Below are 18,372 nucleotides of genomic sequence, written 5' to 3'. Positions count from 1 at the left end.
GAAGAATGAGTAATGATACACTTTGAGAGGGTTATGAAGCCTGTAAAGTGTAAGTAAAGTAATGTTTTATTATTATTATTATTATTATTATTATTATTGAATGTAAAGTAAGAATAGACCGTACTTTGTGCTGACTTTAAAACTGCATTTTGTCAGTCCTCTGATGGCCTCTTAACCCCCTTCACTAGTCATGTGCAGCAGGGAAAAATGTGACATGTGGCCTCAACATTACTGTCAAGACACTGTGCACTATCCATACAACCACAAAGCAGCACAATGTACACACGTGCATGTTCGCTGAACAAGAGGAGCAGACTCCAACCAAGATGCAGTGTCATACAGTCCACCTCTGTAGAAGAACATGTCATATAGGTCATCCACACTAGTGTTGTCACGATACTAAAACTTCAAACTCGATTTTGATACTAAGTAATAGACTCGATACTCAATACCAACTTCAATATCACAATAATTTAAAAAAAAATCTTTCCTTAGACAACAGAATGTGATTTTAAACATAAAATAATAGTACTTTCTTTTAAATTACCATGTGGTGTTACGTAATCTCTCAGTTGTTCCCGTAGGTTCCATAGTGCTCCTTAGGCGTAATACTAGTCTAGGGTTATACTTGTTCTGATACAACTCAAGGAAAGGTTCATTTCTGTCCTGTGACTTTTTTTTAGTATGGTTAGGTTAGTTTATTTCCCATTTGTAGTTAAAAATCACATTGGAAACCAAGTGTGAAAAGCTCATAGTGCACCATGAGACAATTAAAAAGACATAAACAGCCAATCAAAACAGAAAAACAAAAAGTTATCAAGCAGATATCAATACCTGCTCAAATGAGTATCTACTTTTGGTAGAAGCTTTAGTATCGATTAGTATCTGATTTGATACTTTTCATGACCCTAATCCACAGTATGCCTGGTGGATTGTGGGTTCAAGGTAGATGGTCTTACCCACAAGTGAAAGAATGCTCACACTGTTTTAGGCCATTAGTGCGTAAGCAAACAGGGACCTACAGTAAGTTAATAAACACTATTTGTCTATTTGATAACCCACCTTCACTGCCATAAACTAAGGGAAAAAAATATAAGGCAGTTGACTATAGTCATTTAACCTCTCTGCAGGTATTACTGGGCAGGGTTTTCTTGATCTTGAAGATGGATACTTAGATAGATGCACAAGGTAACATTTCAGGTTGAGATTAGGCCACCTGCTTGTCTCCATGGAGATATTACTGCTTTGCATGTTCCACAGTGCGGCATTAAACTTGTCTCACTTGCATTTATTCTGTAACAGATGTTTTTATTGCTCAAAATACCTTGAAGGATGTGCTTTCTTAATGAGTGGGTTGCCTCTACCAAATTTGTCTCCATGAAGCTAGATCGTTTAATGAAATATTGTGGCACATTCGATGTAAAACAAGAACATCTTCATGGACAAAGACAGCTGCTGAACCCTCCATCAATAAAGTTAGACATGTGGACCTTTTTTTTCTCTCATTGTTTTTTTATTGACTTTATTGTTTAAAAAAATAAATACATAATGCATATATAGACACACACACACACACACATTTCTACATGATCTATAGGGCTGTCAATTGATACCCACATCAATACCAAAACCAGTATCAAAAATGGACACCCATCTCAACGTGCACCAACGTCAAAAATCCAAGGGACAACTGCCATTCTGCACCAAAAATTACACCCAACTCTCACTGAGAAACACAGAGATTGGTAACTGATCTGAACTCACATGGCCCTAACCTGTGAGGCCCAGAGGTTTATTCCTGGGACCCCTGCTGTTCAATCTGTACATGCTGCCATTAGGGCAGTTAATACGTGGCAATAATGTGTCTTACCACAACTCTGCAGATGACACTCAGATCTGTGTCTCACTGGCAGCAGGTGAATATGGACTAGTGGATCAGTGTGTGGATGCAAAACAACTTTCTCCAGCTAAACTCAGACAAGACTAAAGCCATAGTCTTTGGCCCACAGAAACATAGAGAAAGTGTCAGCAGTCACCTCCAGTCTCTCTCTCTAAAACCTTCAAATCTGAAATCTAGGGGTAATCATGGACTTGGACTTTCACAGCCATATTTGCCGCTTTTTATTATAAAAAAAATGCAAAAATCAAAGATATACTCTTTAAACCAGACTTAAAGACACTTATCCATGCCTTTGTCTCCAGTAGGTTAGACTACTGTAAAAGGTTTCTGTTTAGCTATGCATATGAAAGGTTTTTATTCTACAATCATCTCTTTTAATGTGAATTTTATGATGATTATTTATGTTTTGATTTGTTTTGTTGTGATCTTAATGTCTTTCTTATTCTGTAAAGCACTTTGAATTACTTTGTGTATAAATTGTGTTATACAAATTAATTTGTCTTACCTTGAAAAAAAGAAGTTTCAAGTTGATTATTATAAGGGCTTTTATAAGATGGATTTGAAAAGCCTTTAAACGCACCACAAAGGTCGACAAGCTATGTCTTATCTAAAGGACTATAATGTGATATTAAATCTAAAGATTATATTTAAACTAAAATACAAAAATGTTTATTTTGAACTTTGTGGAGTTGTAAAATTTTAGAACTATGTATTAAATAAAAAATATGTATAATGAAATATTATAGTGATTAGGTACCACATAGCTGACTAGCTTTCAAAAAGTCTGCAGAATATGATATAGTGAACGATAAGGACATGGGGCAGAGCCACTTTCCAACATTCCATAGTTTGGACCAAATGTGGTACCTGATAAAGAAAGCGTTGGCTGAAGTGCTGCATGGCCCCCTGAAGCTGGCTGCGCTGACTCTGCCACTGCTGGTAGCTCCTCACAGACTCAGCCGTAGGCCTCTGCCATGTGGTGGTCCGCGTGTTGTGGTCCACATAATAGAATCTGCCTCTTTGGTCCACTCGCTTCTCCCAGCTGTGAACAATGACATGTTTGGATATTAGAACAGAAGATTACGATACTGCATGATATAAGGGTCAAAACATATTTAAAGGGCCCATATTACATAATTTTCTGATCTATGTTATAATACTGTATCCTTATTAAAGACATACCTGGAGTTGTGTTTTGTTTCATTCACACATGTTTAACAAACAAACCCTCCATATTTAGACTGAGTCCTTCTCTCAAACTGAAAACACTCTGTTCCACCTTGCGATGTCATACTAGAAGTGCTCCACTGTGTTTTTAACTCCATACACCTTCACTAGAATCATTTGGATGATTTCAGCCCTGGAATTGCCCATCTCTACTGAACTAAAGGTAAAAGGAGAAGTTAAGTTGAAAACTACCACTACATGGTACACATGGTGAAACGGAGCATTTTGAGCTTTGGAGATGTAGACAGGCTACAAAACAACTCTAAGTATGTTTTTGAGAAAGTAACAACACTCTAACATGGCTAAAAGCTCACAAGAGTCAGTTGCTTATTAACTTGCAACTCTTAACTAAGGATCAGTCTATCGATTGGTCCTTAGCTGAGAGTTCCTTTAAAGACATTTTTGTGGGAAGCTATTATTGCCTAAAAAATTGAAGTAACATTAGTAAAGTACTAATAATCAAAAGATTAAAAAAAAAAAAAAAAAGCATTATATAAATAAAAGGCAAAATGTGCCTTTTATTGTGTGCAAAATATTTATTATTAGCAATGTTAACAATATTTACAATTATTTTTAGATGTTGTCACTTGACAGCCCTGGTTCCAATACTAAGCAAGCATGTGTGACTGCCTTTTGCATTAGTCACCGTGCTGCTATGTATATCCTTCCACACCAGTCCCAACAGTCTGACTGATAAAAGATACAAGTGTCCACATGCCCGCCATACTATCAAGAATCCATGTGAAAGTAAAACCAGTACAAAATATATTCTCACGTTTAACTCAACTGCCTCCAACAAATTTCATTGACTTATTTTTGTCAGTGAGTTAAATTTGTATTTTCTTCAAATAATATATTGTTAAAAATGACTAAATGAAAACCACAGCATGCTGTCTGTTGCTGATAATATTTATAATTTTTTATTTCCACTCAACCCGGAAGTAAGAGCCAAAAGCAGTGCTCTGACTATGCTTGGGTGGTATGCCGAAGTTTTACTTGGCTGTCTGAAAAAAGCTGTTCTAAAGCTGTGCACGCTCCCAAAAATGATGCACATGAGTGTTAACAATGTGCTAAAAGGTTTGTGAGAGCCATAGACTGTATACAGTATATGAATGGACACAGCTAACCTGCTATCCACTGCGTTCCAAATAGGTGATGATAATGGATGGGTTTAGGCTCCATTGACTCTCTGTAATTGCTGCTGTCAGGCTCATCATTTTGGTCTTCAAGTTTTCGTATTAACCTGCTCTAATGATCCTGGTGTTTCTATTTAACTATTTTGTCCATAAATCAAGATATGAACATTAATAACATACAAGTCAGACTTCTTTCCCCAAGGTCACGCTTGCTAGCGGTAGCTACAGGTTGATTGACAGCGTTGCTAAGGGGCATTACCCCTTCATTGGTTCTTTGGTTGCAATGATAACACATGTTCGGATTTCCAAATATGGAACTCAGCTCCAAATTTGCCATCATAACTGCTAGCCTCAGTGAGCTTCATTTGTCTGGAGCCGAACATTATGGGGGACATCACACTCCCTTAGTCCACTTCTTTATGCAGTCTATGGTGAGAGCCAGGGACAAGTTGGACAGATTTAAATATATACTTACTCTGTGTGAAAATCAGATAACCCAGCTTTAACTTGCATTTTTCCTAGTGCTTTATAAGGATAAAATATACTTTGATTTTCAGAGGAAAATTTGTTTTGAGACATTATTCTGTCCATATGGTATATTTAGCATTTACATTTAAAGTCATTTTTTTATTTGAATTATATGATAATCATTTTATTACCTATTATCTTATATGATATGTACTGTATCACTCTACTCTTTTTGCTGTTGCTTCTTGACAAGGTCATAATTATCGATTCTCAAATACTGGTGAATACAATGCCTATTTATTGTATGTCTATTTCTTGATGTAACTGTTATTCATTGTAATGTAATGTGCATTCCTAGTAGGGCTGGACAATATCACAAAAAATGTATAAAAATGTTTTCCTTGAATTGCCTGATCTTGATTTTTATTTGTTTGTTTTCAATATTGATTTCTTAAACATAACATGCTAACTATAAATCATTGCAAGTGAACATAAAAAAGAAGAAAGAGCCATTAAGTTGTCAGCACCTTAGACGGATAGCTGCACATCACACTAGTGAGTAGGGGTTTATTTTTTATTTGTACCAATGTGACTATGAAGCGTTGGTAAATCCAACGCATATCACTGCATCAAGAAAATAAAATTGAAGAACGAAGTAAGTAGCGTGTACCAGTGGCGATGAAAACGGAGATTGATTGGCAATATGGCGTCTTGAAAATAAGCAATTAAAGATTGCTCAAATATGCACAAATTACTCCAAATATAACGTAGAGAGGGTAAACAAGAGAGGAAACAACTATAACATTGTCAAAAGCTCTGTAAAGTAAATTTTGCATAACAGGTCTGCTTTAATCTCACACTCCATCCTTCCCTCACTTGTGAACAAAACACCGTTGTGGTAAAGAAGGAGCTGAGTCGCAAAGCAAAGCTCTCGATTTACCGGTCAATCTACGTTCCTACCCTCACCTATGGTCATGAGCTCTGGGTAATGACTGAAAGGACAAGGTCACGGATACAAGCAGCTGAAATGGGTTTCCTCCGTAGGGTGGCCGGGCGCACCCTTAGGGATAGGGTGAAGAGCTAGGTCAAATTGGAGGAGCTCGGAGTAGAGCCGCTGCTCCTACACGTCGAGAGGAACCAGTTGAGGTGGCTCGGGCATCTGCTCAGGATGCCTCCTGGACGCCTTTCTAGGGAGGTGTTCCAGGCATGTCCCACCGGGAGGAGGCCCCGGGGAAGACCCAGGACACATTGGAGGGACTATGTCTATGGCCTGGGAACGCCTTGGGGTCCCACCGGAGGAGCTGGAGGAAGTGTCTGGGGTGAGGGAAGTCTGGGAGTCCCTGCTTAGACTGCTGCCCCCCCGACCCGGCCCAGGATAAGCAGAAGAAAATGGATGGATGGAGGTCTGCTTTAAGTCACCATAAACATCCCCATAACATAGCGCTGAACTGCCGAGCCTGGCTGCCAGCCTTGCCTATTGATTACTTCTAGTGAGCGCTTTTGCCACGACCTCTTTTTAGTCGACTAGTCGATGGTGACGGCATGTCTTAGGTCAACTACTGCCCTAGAGCAGTGAGAGTCAATGGGGGGGTTGGGCAAAACAGCTATTTTCGGAGCAATGGCATCCTGAATGCAAGTGAATAAAGATTACCCAAACATGCATGAATCAATACAATTTCAAGTGGGTAAATGAGAAGGGATAGTTAAAAGCTCTCTTACCCAGGGGGCAGGGGTCTCTCCCAGGTTGTGGTTTTGGTGTTGTGGTCCACATAATACACTCTGCCATGAGGAAGGACTCTCTGCTCCCAGCTGCAAATACAACCAGAAAAACACTGACATCAACCGCTTTTGTGCCCAGTTGGACTCAGTATCAAGTATTATTGTTTTAGCTAGCCCTTACATATTATATGTTGCTTTAGAATCAAATATACTTTTATAACTGATACTTTGCACATCACATCACATTTGGGGTGTTCTACATGTATGTGTATGTCAGAATGTTCAGCAGTTACCATAGTGACACAACTCGCATTAGCAAACACTGCCAAAATGTTTTAAACTCTGAAAACTCAAGTAAAAAAAAAAAGGATTTAAAAAACACATTTTCAGGAGCATATGATCAATTCAAGCGGTTAGATGTTTGATTCTGAGAATCACAGCTCCAGGGAATGTTGATGACATCAGCTGCAAAGTATCAATATGAATGGATGTACGGTCGTACCCAGCTGGAAGCATATCCACACTGGGGTCTGTGGCAGTGCTGCTCACAGTGGTGTCGGGTTGGACTGAGGTCAGTGGAGGGTCCATACATGAAGGCGGAGGGGGAGACCCAACCATGCCATCTCCAGCTCCACATGACAGCTCCACTTTATCTAAGACAACCGGAGAGTTATTTTAAAACACACTATTTTTTGAGTGTTTTTTTGTTGTTGATTTGAGCTTTTTGTGTACCTGCCCTGACTTGTCCAACTTTGCTGAACTTCAAAGCTCCAAATATGCAGACAAAATATACAGGGTTGACGGTCAAATTAATTAATTAGTTGGTATACTTTTTAGTGCTTACTAGGGCTGGCCATGGGTAAAATGTACCACTATGGTACCAAAAAAAAAGAAATATTTTAATTTCAATGACATGATTTGATGCCTGGTGTGTCCCGGGAAATAACTTAAGAAAGTTAGAAGGCAGTCACTAAGTTTACACCAGGAAAACCAGATAACTGGCCTAGTCCAATTTAAACTGAATTTTCAAAATGCATGTAAACTACAATATATATGGGAACGATTGAGGAGTCATGAACCACATGACACCACAATCGTAGAACCACAGACAAACAATGAAAGTGTAAAAAGAGCTTTGAAACACAGCTTTAAATTAAACATAATTTAAGTACAAATATCAAATAAAATGGAAATGTTCCCATCCCTAAGAGTCACCCACTAGTCTAATTTGTGTGTACATTTTGGCATTATATTTAAAAGAAGACATATTGTGCTTGTATCTGCTATATAGTTTTAATCCATGACATCCGTGAATGATTGTTATAATTTGGGCATTTAACCCACAATATTGGTCTAAGATGACTTAATAAAAGAAACCCTGTGGGAACTGCTGTTGACATAAAAGTCATCACAACAAAGAGCCATGCAGCTGTCAGTTCCCTCTGATGAATAGCTGCAGATCAAGCCAGCTAGTTTTTTTCTTCATTTGTACCAAAACAACTACACAACACAGCCGAATCCTACACATAACACTGGGAAAATATAAATGAAGAAGGAAGTAAGACAATGACTTGTCTTGAATACAGGGGTATAAAGATTACTCAAACATGCATAAATTACACTAAATACAACTTTGAGAAAATGAATAAAAAGGAAAACTATTATAACACAATTAAAAGATCTAAAAATTTGATTTCACATAATCCATCTGCTTTAATGTTATGACACAAATTTCCTTCTGTCATTGTGCAGGCAGATAAGCGAGAGAAGACACAGGGGGATTGAGAATGCTGACCACTCTCATGTCTTTTGGTCTTGCGAGGCAATAAAATACTTCCATAATAGAACTAAATAAATTGTTTAGTATGAAATTTATATATGACCCATTAACCCTACTACACATTTTCGTTCTTTTTTCCTTGTATTTATTTATGTATTATTCTTCTGAAATTATATTGATTATGTTTGTTTCTTTTTTCCCAAAACATGAAATGTAAAAAAAGGGGAAAAAAAACAAACATGTAAACTCACTTAATCATGCTTTGATAATTATAAACTGCACAAAAAAGATGACTGTGTTAGTCTGCAGTGCTCAACCTGTGGTGCCTCCCGGGATGTAGGACTTGGTTTGGCTGAGCTGGGACAGGCCTGGCTCTTCAGTGGGATCTCCAGTCAACCCAGACCCCAACCTGTTGGGAGTGCCCTGGGACACCCCCGCACACAGACGGTCACTCCTGTTAACATAAACCAATGGTATCTGTAACAATTTAGAAGGTAATTTTCACCATTAAATCACAGTACTTTCCTTTATGGGTGTATACTAATCGATGTGGTCTTATACCTGTCCTGATATAGTTCAAGATCATTTTAAAGATATTCAGGAAAAGTTTATTTCTGTTACATTAAGATTAGTAAAAAAAAATATTAAATATGCCATAGGAAAGTCTTAAAAAATTCACAGAATTACAGCCCCAAAATTGTGAAATCATAATCTTGGGGGAAGTACATCCAGAGCACAAGGACAGAGGATGAAAAAGGCTGAGGAGGGGTATTTAATAGAATGGGCTGTCCTATTAAATGAGACTGAATTTGGGATCTAACCTCCACTTCTGTAACAAAGTGAAGATTAGTTTTTGTTTTAACTGCTTGCTGATATATGAACACCTTTCATTTAAGTTCCAACCTACAAGCCTTCTACTACATCACCTCTTTATTGATAATGTGTTGTTCGACCATTATTTTTAACTATTTCAATTTTTAAAAAAGCAAACACTAGGGAGGACATTCAACAAATTGTCAGAGCCAGGAATCAGGAACTAGATAAGACTGGCCAAACAGAGCACATGTGCTGTTGCTTTAACCATTTCACTACCAAGCAGCATTTTCTAATATTTCTGAAATAAAGTTACACAATTTATACTTTCAAGTGGCATAACACTGGGAGTGTCCTACATGTACAGTTGAAACCACAAGTTTACATACTCTATATAAAAAAGACCCATACGCTTTTTTTCTCACAGTTTGACATGAAATCGGAATAAACTTTCACTGTTTTAGAGCAATTAGGATTACCAAAATTATTTCTATTTGCTAAATGCAAATGAATAATGAGGTTTTTGTAGACAAGTTTTCATTGCTTTCTTCAAAGTCAGAGGTTTACATACAGTAAGATTACAATACATTTAAACAATTTGGGAAACCCAGATGTTGATGTCATGTCTTTGCAAGGTTCTTTGGAGGTTGGTTGAAGGTTTGGAAGGTTCTGATTAATTAGACACACACCTGTAGACGTATTTGAAACACACTGCAGTGAAAGTGTGTAAACAAAGAACAGTGAAACACACCGCTCTTTGTTTAACATCATGAAAAAGTCAAAAGAAATCAGCCAAGATATCAAGAAGAGAATTGTGTTCTTGCACATGTCTGGTTCATCCTTGTGCAATTTCCAGATGCCTGAAGGTGCCACGTCTGTGTTCAAACAATTATACACAAGTATAAACACCATGGGATGTCCATCCATTATACCAGTTAGGAAGAAGATGAATTCTGTGTCCCAAAGACGAACGTGCTTTGGTCCAATTTGCGCATATCAATCAAAGAACAAAAGCAAAAGATCAAGTGAAGATGCTGACTGACGCTGGTGTGTCATTATCCACAGTGAAACAAGTACTGTACCAGCATGGACTGAAGGGCCACTCTGCCAGGAAGTAGCCATTATTCCAAAAGAAACAAACATAAATTAAAACAAAAAAAAAACAAAAAAAACAAAAAAAACAATGACAAACACAAATTTCTAGAAATATGTCTTGTGGTCTGAGGAAATAAATAAAATAAAATTGAACTGTTGGCATTGAGCATGAGCATTGTTATGTTTGAAGGAAAAAGGGGGAAGCTTGCAAACCTGAGAACACCATCTCAACTGTGAAGTAACAGAAGTAACATACCATGTGAAATAAATAACTGAACATAGTTTGTGTTAGTTTGGATTTGTATGAATAATAGTATCCATTTGTGTGGACTTTGCTACCGTTAGGTTAGGTTAAGTAGCATTTTGCACAGTTGATGGTTGCGATGACAGCATATCCTTTATCATATCCTTTTACTGGGGGCTTTCTTAAGTTAGTTCATGTGTTTATTTTTATAGCCAAGAGTATAATTGCCAAGAGTATAATTGACAGTTATTATTCATTCATTGTATATATAATATCGTCCCATCCCTAGTTGTGGGGATGTTTTGCTGCAGGAGGGACTGGTGCAAAATAGATGGCATCATGAAGAAAGAACATTATGTGGAAATACTGAAGCAGCGTCTCAAGACATCAGCAATGAAGTTAAAGCTTTTGGCAAGCTCCTCCGTTGTTAGAGTCTGGGGGTGGAGATCCATTCTGAGTATCTTAAATCTCTGGATGTCATGGGGCTGTCTTGGCTGATACGTCTCGACAAGGCAAGGCAAGGCAAGGCAAGGCAAGTTTATTTGTATAGCACAATTCGTACACAAGGTAATTCAAAGTGCTTTACAGAATAAGAAAGACATTAAAATCACACAAATCAAACATAAATAATCACAAATAATCATCATAAAATCAACATTAAAAGAGAAGAGTGCAGAATAAAAACCTGTCAGTCATATGCACAGCTAAACAGAACTGTTTTGAGCCTGGATTTAAACATTGTCAAAGTAGAGGCCTGTCTCACATCTTCAGGAAGACTGTTCCAAGTTTTAGCTGCATAAAATTTAAACGCTGATTCCCCATGTTTAGTCCTGACTCTGGGCACCAGCAGGAGGCCGGTCCCTGAAGTCCTCAAATTGCGAGATGGTTCATATGGCACTAACATGTCGGAGATATACTTTGGACTTAGGCCATGGAGAGACTTATACACAAGCAGAGCTGCTTTAAAGTCTATTCTCTGAGCCACAGGAGCCAGTGCAGAGACCTGAGCACAGGACTTATGTGCTCATACTTCCTGGTTCTAGTCAGGACCCGAGCAGCAGCATTCTGGATGTACTGCAGCTGTGTTAAGGCTCGTTTGGAGAGGCCAGTGAGCAGGCCGTTACAGTAGTCTAACCTACTGGAGACAAATGCATGGATAAGTCTCTCTAAGTCTGACTTTGACAGTATACCTTTGATTTTTGCAATGTTTTTTAGGTGGTAAAAAGCTGCAGATGTTATTGATTTGATGTGGCTGTTAAAGTTCAAGTCTGAGTCCATTATTACCCCTAGATTTCTAGCCTGATTTGAAGGTTTTAGAGAGAGAGACTGGAGGTGACTGCTGACACTTTCTCTATGTTTCAACATCATGTGGTGGTCCGGGATGCCTGTGGAATGGCAGACCGGGGTGGTGGTCCTCCTATTCAAGAAGGGGGAGTAGTTTCAACTACAGGGAAATCATCCTTAGCCTCCCTGGTAAAGTCTATTCCAGGGTATTGGAGAGGAGAATCCAACTGATAGTCGAACCTCGGATTCAGGAGGGGCAGTGTGTTTTTCGTCCCATCTGCAAGTCCCTCCCGAAGAACTGGGGGAAGTGAGGAAAGTCTTGGCCTTCCTGCTCAAACTGCTACCTCCGCTCCCTGGCCCCGGATAAAAAGGAAGAAAATGGATAGATGGACATTTTTAGCAGACTGTGATTAATATGACCATTTATGGTTCTGTTTAGATGTTTGAAGGTGAGAGTGATAACCTAAAAAACTGTTCTTAATGCAAGCTTGTAATTGTAATGTTACTGTAGTGCTGTTGTAGATTAACTTATTTAATAGCAAAAATAGTAGTTACAGCTAAGTAATTTCTTTCTGGTGAGATTGTGTTAAAGATTAGACTTAAGTCTAACTTCAGTAACAGAGCTTCAGACAGAGCAGTGCCTACAATTAGCATCACACCAAAGTATCAATAAAGAATATACCTTGATTTGTAAAGGTGTTAGCTTGGCCAAAATAAAAGAAAGAGTTTGTCTGAACAAAGCATATCTTAAATCCACCGTGCACTACAACAGCAAAAGCACTACCCAAAGTGTTATGCAGTAGCATTTATGCCAGCTATGTCAAAGGAGAAACCCATCACTAATCAATTATTATATGGAAAAAAAAATATCTCAAGATCACCTTTCTTGTGAATACAGTGAATGAGAAAAACACAGCTCCATATGCACTGCCTTTAATGACTGTGGCAGTGGTGGGAGAGATTGGAATGCTTCAACTTTTCACCATTGCAGTGCTTTTAGGCTGCACAGTTTATCACAATTATAGGTGGGCAGATTATTGAAATATCAATCGTGTTAATGTTGTTTTGAAAATATGACTTAATTTAGCATAATATAGGACCTTTACATTTTTTCATGTGAACTTTTAGTCATGTTGGAATGTTGTTACCTCATGAAAAACAAACCAGGAATTGTGTTTTGTTTCATTCACATATGTTTGAGTAATAGTGAATTATTATGCTACATCTCCAAATCTTAAAATGCTCTGTTCCACCTTGTGATGTCATCAAGTGGTAGTTTTAAAGTTAACAGCTATTTTGAGCCTCAGCTGAACCAACTTACTATACAATACATGATATACACTATATTATTTTTTATTGTCGCATCCCTAAATTGTATATTGTTTAACATGATAAAAAGGGTAGTTAATAATCGTTCATGCGACATTTTATATACAGTGCTGTAAAAAATTATTTGCCCCTTACCGATTTCATACTTTTCCTGCATCTTTGTCACTCTTAGCCATTTCAGATCTAGCCAAATTAAATATTAGACAAGAGATCACAAGTAAACACAAAACGCAGTTTTAAGTGGTGATTTTATTTATTAAGGGAAAAAAGCCATCTGAACCTATATGGCCCATGTGACATATGGACCAGTGGATTCACTCTGCCACTGCATCCAACAGATCAGTGTGTGGATGCGAAACAACTTTCTCCAGCTAAACTCAGACAAGACTGAAGTCATCATCTTTGGCCCACAGAAACATAGAGAAAGTGTTAGTAGTCACCTCCAGTCTTTCTTTAAAACCTTCAAATCAGACTAGAAATCTAGGGATAATACTAGATTCAGACTTGAACTTTAACAGCCACATCAAATCAATAACATCTGCAGCTTTTTACCATCTAAAAACATTGCAAAAATCAAAGGTATACTGTCAAAGCCAGACTTAGAGAGACTTATCCATGAGTTTGTCTCCAGTAGGTTAGACTACTGTAATGGCCTGCTCACTGGCCTCTCCAAACGAGCCTTAACACAGCTGCAGTACATCCAGAACACTGGTGCTCGAGTCCTGACTAGAACCAGGAAGTACTTCACACATAAGTCCTGTGCTCAGGTCTCTGCACTGGCTCCTGTGGCTCAGAGAATAGACTTTAAAGCAGCTCTGCTTGTGTATAAGTCTCTCCATGGACCAGCACCAAAGTACATCTCCCACATGTTAGTGCCATATGAACCAACTCTGAGGACTTCAGGGACTGGCCTCCTGCTGGTGCCCAGAGTCAGGACTAAACATGGGGAATCAGAATTTCAGTTTTTTTGCAGCTAAAACCCTGAACAATCTTCCTGAAGATGTGAGACAGGCCTCTACTTTGACAATGTTTAAATCCAGGCTCAAAACAGTTCTGTTTAGCTGTGCATATGACTGACAGGTTTTTATTCTGCACTCTTCTCTTTTAATGTTGATTTTATGATGATTATTTGTGATTATTTATGTTTGATTTGTGTGATTTTAATGTCTTTCTTATTCTGTAAAGCACTTTGAATTACCTTGTGTACGAATTGTGCTATACAAATAAACTTGCCTTGAAAAAGTAATTGCCCCCTAAATCTAATAACCGGTTGAACTACCCTTAGCAGCAACAACTGCTGAGGGTGGTTCACATCACTGTGGAGGAATTTTGGCCCACTCGTCTTTGCAGAATTCTTTTAAAACAGCCACATTGGGGGGTTTCCAAGCATGATCCGACTTTTTAAGGTCAAGCTACAGCATCTCTCTTGGGTTCAGGTCACAACTTTGACCAGGCAATTCCAAAACCCTAATTTTCTTTTTTTTAAGCCATTCAGAAGTGGGCTTGCCGGTATGCTTTGGATCACTGTCCTGCTGCAGAACCCAAGTGCGCTTCAGCTTCAGGTCACAAACTGATGACCAGACATTCTCCTTCAGGATTTGTTGGTAGAGAGCAGAGTTCATGGTTCCTTCAATCACAGCAAGTCATCCAGGTCCTGGCTGGCCTGCAGTTGTTTAGATGTTGTTCTGGGTTCCTTTGTGACCTCTTGGCTCAGTCGTCGCTGTGCTCTTGTGGTAATTTTTGTAGGCCGGCCACTCCTGGGAAGATTTACCACTTTACCATGCTTTCTCCATTGTGGATAATGGCTCTCACTGTGGTTCGCTGGAGTCCCAAAGATTTAGAAATGGCTTTGTAACCTTCTCCAGACTGACACATGTCCATTACTTTTCTTCTCATCTGCTCCTGAATTTCCTTGGTTCGCGGCAGGAAGTCTTGGGTTCAGTATGACTGACTTCATCTTGTCCGACAGGTTCTATGTAAGTGATCTCTTGATTTGAAAGTTCAGGCAGCATCAGGCCTGGGTGTGGCTATGAAACTGAACTCAGCTTTTCACAATAATATGATTAATAACAGTTACCTCATCATTTAACAAGGTCGGCAATTATTTTTCACACAGGATGTTTCGTCCTGGACAATAGGTCTCTCAGCTTCCATCCTTACAGTTCGCGTACAGTCTCAGGGTGCTGGATTTGGGATGGAACCCGCTATGCATGGTCAGGAGCTTTCGGGTCTTAACGGCTGTGGTCTGTATCTCCTGTTTTGGCCAGCTTATGATTCCTGCTGGGTATCTGATTACTGGCAGGGCGTAGCTGTTTATTGCCTGGGTCATGTTTTTGCCAATGGGGTATTTTACATCCACGAGTAAGTTTAGGGAGTGGAATTTATTTGCGTGCAAGAGCATGGAGGGCAATGATGATGAAAACAAACTAGTACACTAAAAGACTGAGACGAGAAGCGAAGACATCGAGGCTAAAGCAAACAGCATGCAGAGCTAACTCTGCAAAATAACTCAACGTCAGTGGTGCAGATCGGGCACAGAATACAACGCAAAGGATAAACACTTGAAAATGTTTAACTCTTATCTTAGCTGAAGTGACGGAACATAAAACTTTATTTTTTATTAAATTAATTCATACGCACGGTAACTGTAGTTCACAAGTAAATTGGTAATAAAAATTCTACAGAGCTTTTGATCTGATGAAATGCTTCTGCTTTGGCGACATATTGATGTGTAACTGAGAATAAAAGTGTTATTTCAAGCTGAAAAAATACTTATTTATTTTAACTATCACACATAACTAAAAATAACAACTAATATGCTTTCTAAGGATATTTTATGGAATGTAAAATATGAACAGATTACTCAATTAATCAAAGTAAATAGTTGATAGATTACTCAATTACTAAAATAATGGATAACTGCAGCCCTACTTCCAGAGAAGTTTAAAAAAAAATGCAACATAATTCTACTATTAGAACATAAACATAAAATTTTATCACAATGTCAGAAAAAGTTTCCCAAAATAGTTGATCCCTACTGTGCAGGAAATCTTCACATAATTGGATGTGTGTTTGTAAGCTGACCTGCTGTGAGAGGCCACAGTGGGATTTGGCTCAGTCTGAGTACTGCTCAGGTCTCCTCTCTCTGATGACGACTCTGTAAACAGAACACACGTTACTACTACATGTCACAACCAGGACTGGGAAATAATTAATTACAAATACTCAGGTTACTGTAACAGCATAGATTTTTGGGGTAATTGTAATTTTTTGAGTAGATTAACAAAATGTATTTATTGATTTAATATGGACACAGCAAATACATTGGATTATTGTTTTAAGTGTTATAGCACAAGTGCTAACATGTGCTTGTTCTTGTAATTGAGTATAATGGTAGCCATGTAATAGTAATTAGTTACATTTAAAATTATAGAAATTACTGAGTGACTACATTCACTTGTGCATTTTTTCATTGATCAACTTTTATATGAAAACATGCAGCAATATGACAAAATCAATGTTGTTGGGTTTCAGATGACATCTCAACATTCCATAGGTCAATAATATTTAATATAATAAATATATACGATCCAGATGGGGAGCAGCTAAAATTAATGCAGGTCATGCAGATTGCAGATTTTCTTTTTTCCCCAATAGTGAGGCTATTGTAAAAGCAGATTCCACCATTCTGACCTATCTTCCAGCTCAATGTTAAGAGCAATGTTGTGACATCACGTCAACACAACCTATTGGAATTGCGATAACTGGAGAAAAACTTCAGTATCATAATGTGGACACACCTAAAATTTGCAATCTACAAATACTGGTGCATGTGTGAGGATCTGTTACAAACATGCAGAGATTAGACTTTTCTCCTGTGACTACTGCTGATCTCCGTAGAAGACATTTGTGGGGGAAAAATACCATAAATTGTAATGGAGTGGAGCTGTTTTGTCACCCACTGTTCAACAACTGCAAGAGACTTTATATATTGTGCGTACTGTTCCTAGTCCTTTTTGGCTATTTTAGTGCAAACTATGTATATTTGTTTGTCTCACAAATTCAAACTGACATCTCTGGAGAAGGGGGCAAATGGGTGGAGCAGGCAGAAATGGGCCAAGTAAGTGCCTTGTGCCGCCTTGTGTCTCCTTGTGAGGAAGAGTCTACGCTGGATGTTAGATTGATTGACAATATGATAAATACTAAAGAATGATTACTATGGCATATTAGGAGCAAATATACAATGTTTATTATACTAGAAGTAAACTAAAACGTGTTGTTTTACCTTCATGTGAAAACTGATGCTTGATTTTTACTTTACTTTCTCATTCAGAAAGTTTGATTTCATAGACCTGGTCATATACAACTACATACAACTACCCCTTACCAGATGTTCAATCTTGCCAGATTTTCTTGCTAGAGCCAATCTGAAAGACTATACACTACAGGCAGGTCATTATTAGGGTTTTTCTCTTGAGTGCCTACAGTGCCTCCACAGAGTATATGCTCACTTAGAGGTAGTAATCGTCTCCTTGCATCCTAAATGAGATCTGGCTGGAGGGCGCATGCAAATTAAAATGTGAAACTCTAAAATTTCACATTGAACCCAAAACATACTGGTATCATGAGTGGTATGATATGGCTTAGTTGAAATAACAATAATCACTGAAACTTTGGGGGGGCAAATCCAAGAGGTTTGAATGGGCGGCATTGGCTGACTTCACATGGAACAAAATAGTACAGTAGATGAGCCCAATTACATCAGGAGCATACTGGACTTTAAACAACTAGAAGCCTAACTGAAGAGCTGTCAAGTGCTGTTGAAAGAAGCTGGGTCAGAAAGATGTGCATAGTCCACTGTTGTATCTTCCAGTGCAGACCAAAGCAAGGTACAGGATTCAAAATAAGCCCCACCCATGTCTTAGGTCAATGGTGCGAGCGCACGCACACACACCCACACACAGCCTTGTGTTTATTCAGAGCCATACACTGGCTTTCTGTGCACCTTTATGAAAACCATGTTTGTTTCACATCCAAACTGGACAGCATATGCATAAATCTCCTGAGACCCTACCACAGTGCATGTGCATTGTGCACTGAGCTACAGAGAGGCAGTAACCTCCCTTAGAGGTTCACATAGCGAACCAGCAGCTGACTCTGCCGCAGTGAGCCCCATCCTTGTATGCTTCACTTCAAAAACAAACAAGGCACATTTATGGAAATCCGACACGTGGTTTGTTTTTTATTCATAACAGGACAGCAAAAAATGTTAAATTGATCCAACGGAAAGCAGCATCGTACCAGGTTATAGCAAAGATGAGTATCCCTCAGTAGCCCCTGGACAGATTGAAGTTGTATTCTATATTAGACTAAAATT

The 18,372-nt window shown here is 38.5% G+C and overlaps 1 protein-coding gene across 2 annotated transcripts in view; it reads right to left on the bottom strand.

The window, feature by feature from the left end:
* Positions 1-18,372, bottom strand: part of wwp2 (WW domain containing E3 ubiquitin protein ligase 2) — a 36,965-nt gene that overhangs the window by 11,225 nt on the left and 7,368 nt on the right. For both annotated transcript variants that reach the window (XM_033967735.2, XM_055222275.1), the window contains exons 6-10: positions 16,080-16,152; positions 8,548-8,684; positions 6,953-7,103; positions 6,451-6,540; positions 2,768-2,942 (exon numbers count right to left, since the gene is read on the bottom strand). In XM_033967735.2, the coding sequence (XP_033823626.1) occupies positions 2,768-2,942; positions 6,451-6,540; positions 6,953-7,103; positions 8,548-8,684; positions 16,080-16,152 (626 nt within the window). The remainder of the gene's footprint in view (positions 1-2,767; positions 2,943-6,450; positions 6,541-6,952; positions 7,104-8,547; positions 8,685-16,079; positions 16,153-18,372) is intronic.

Source organism: Periophthalmus magnuspinnatus, chromosome 6 (genome assembly GCF_009829125.3).
Source record: "Periophthalmus magnuspinnatus isolate fPerMag1 chromosome 6, fPerMag1.2.pri, whole genome shotgun sequence".
In the NCBI taxonomy this organism is placed as follows: domain Eukaryota; kingdom Metazoa; phylum Chordata; class Actinopteri; order Gobiiformes; family Gobiidae; genus Periophthalmus; species Periophthalmus magnuspinnatus.
This window is presented reverse-complemented; position numbering and strand designations above follow the sequence as displayed.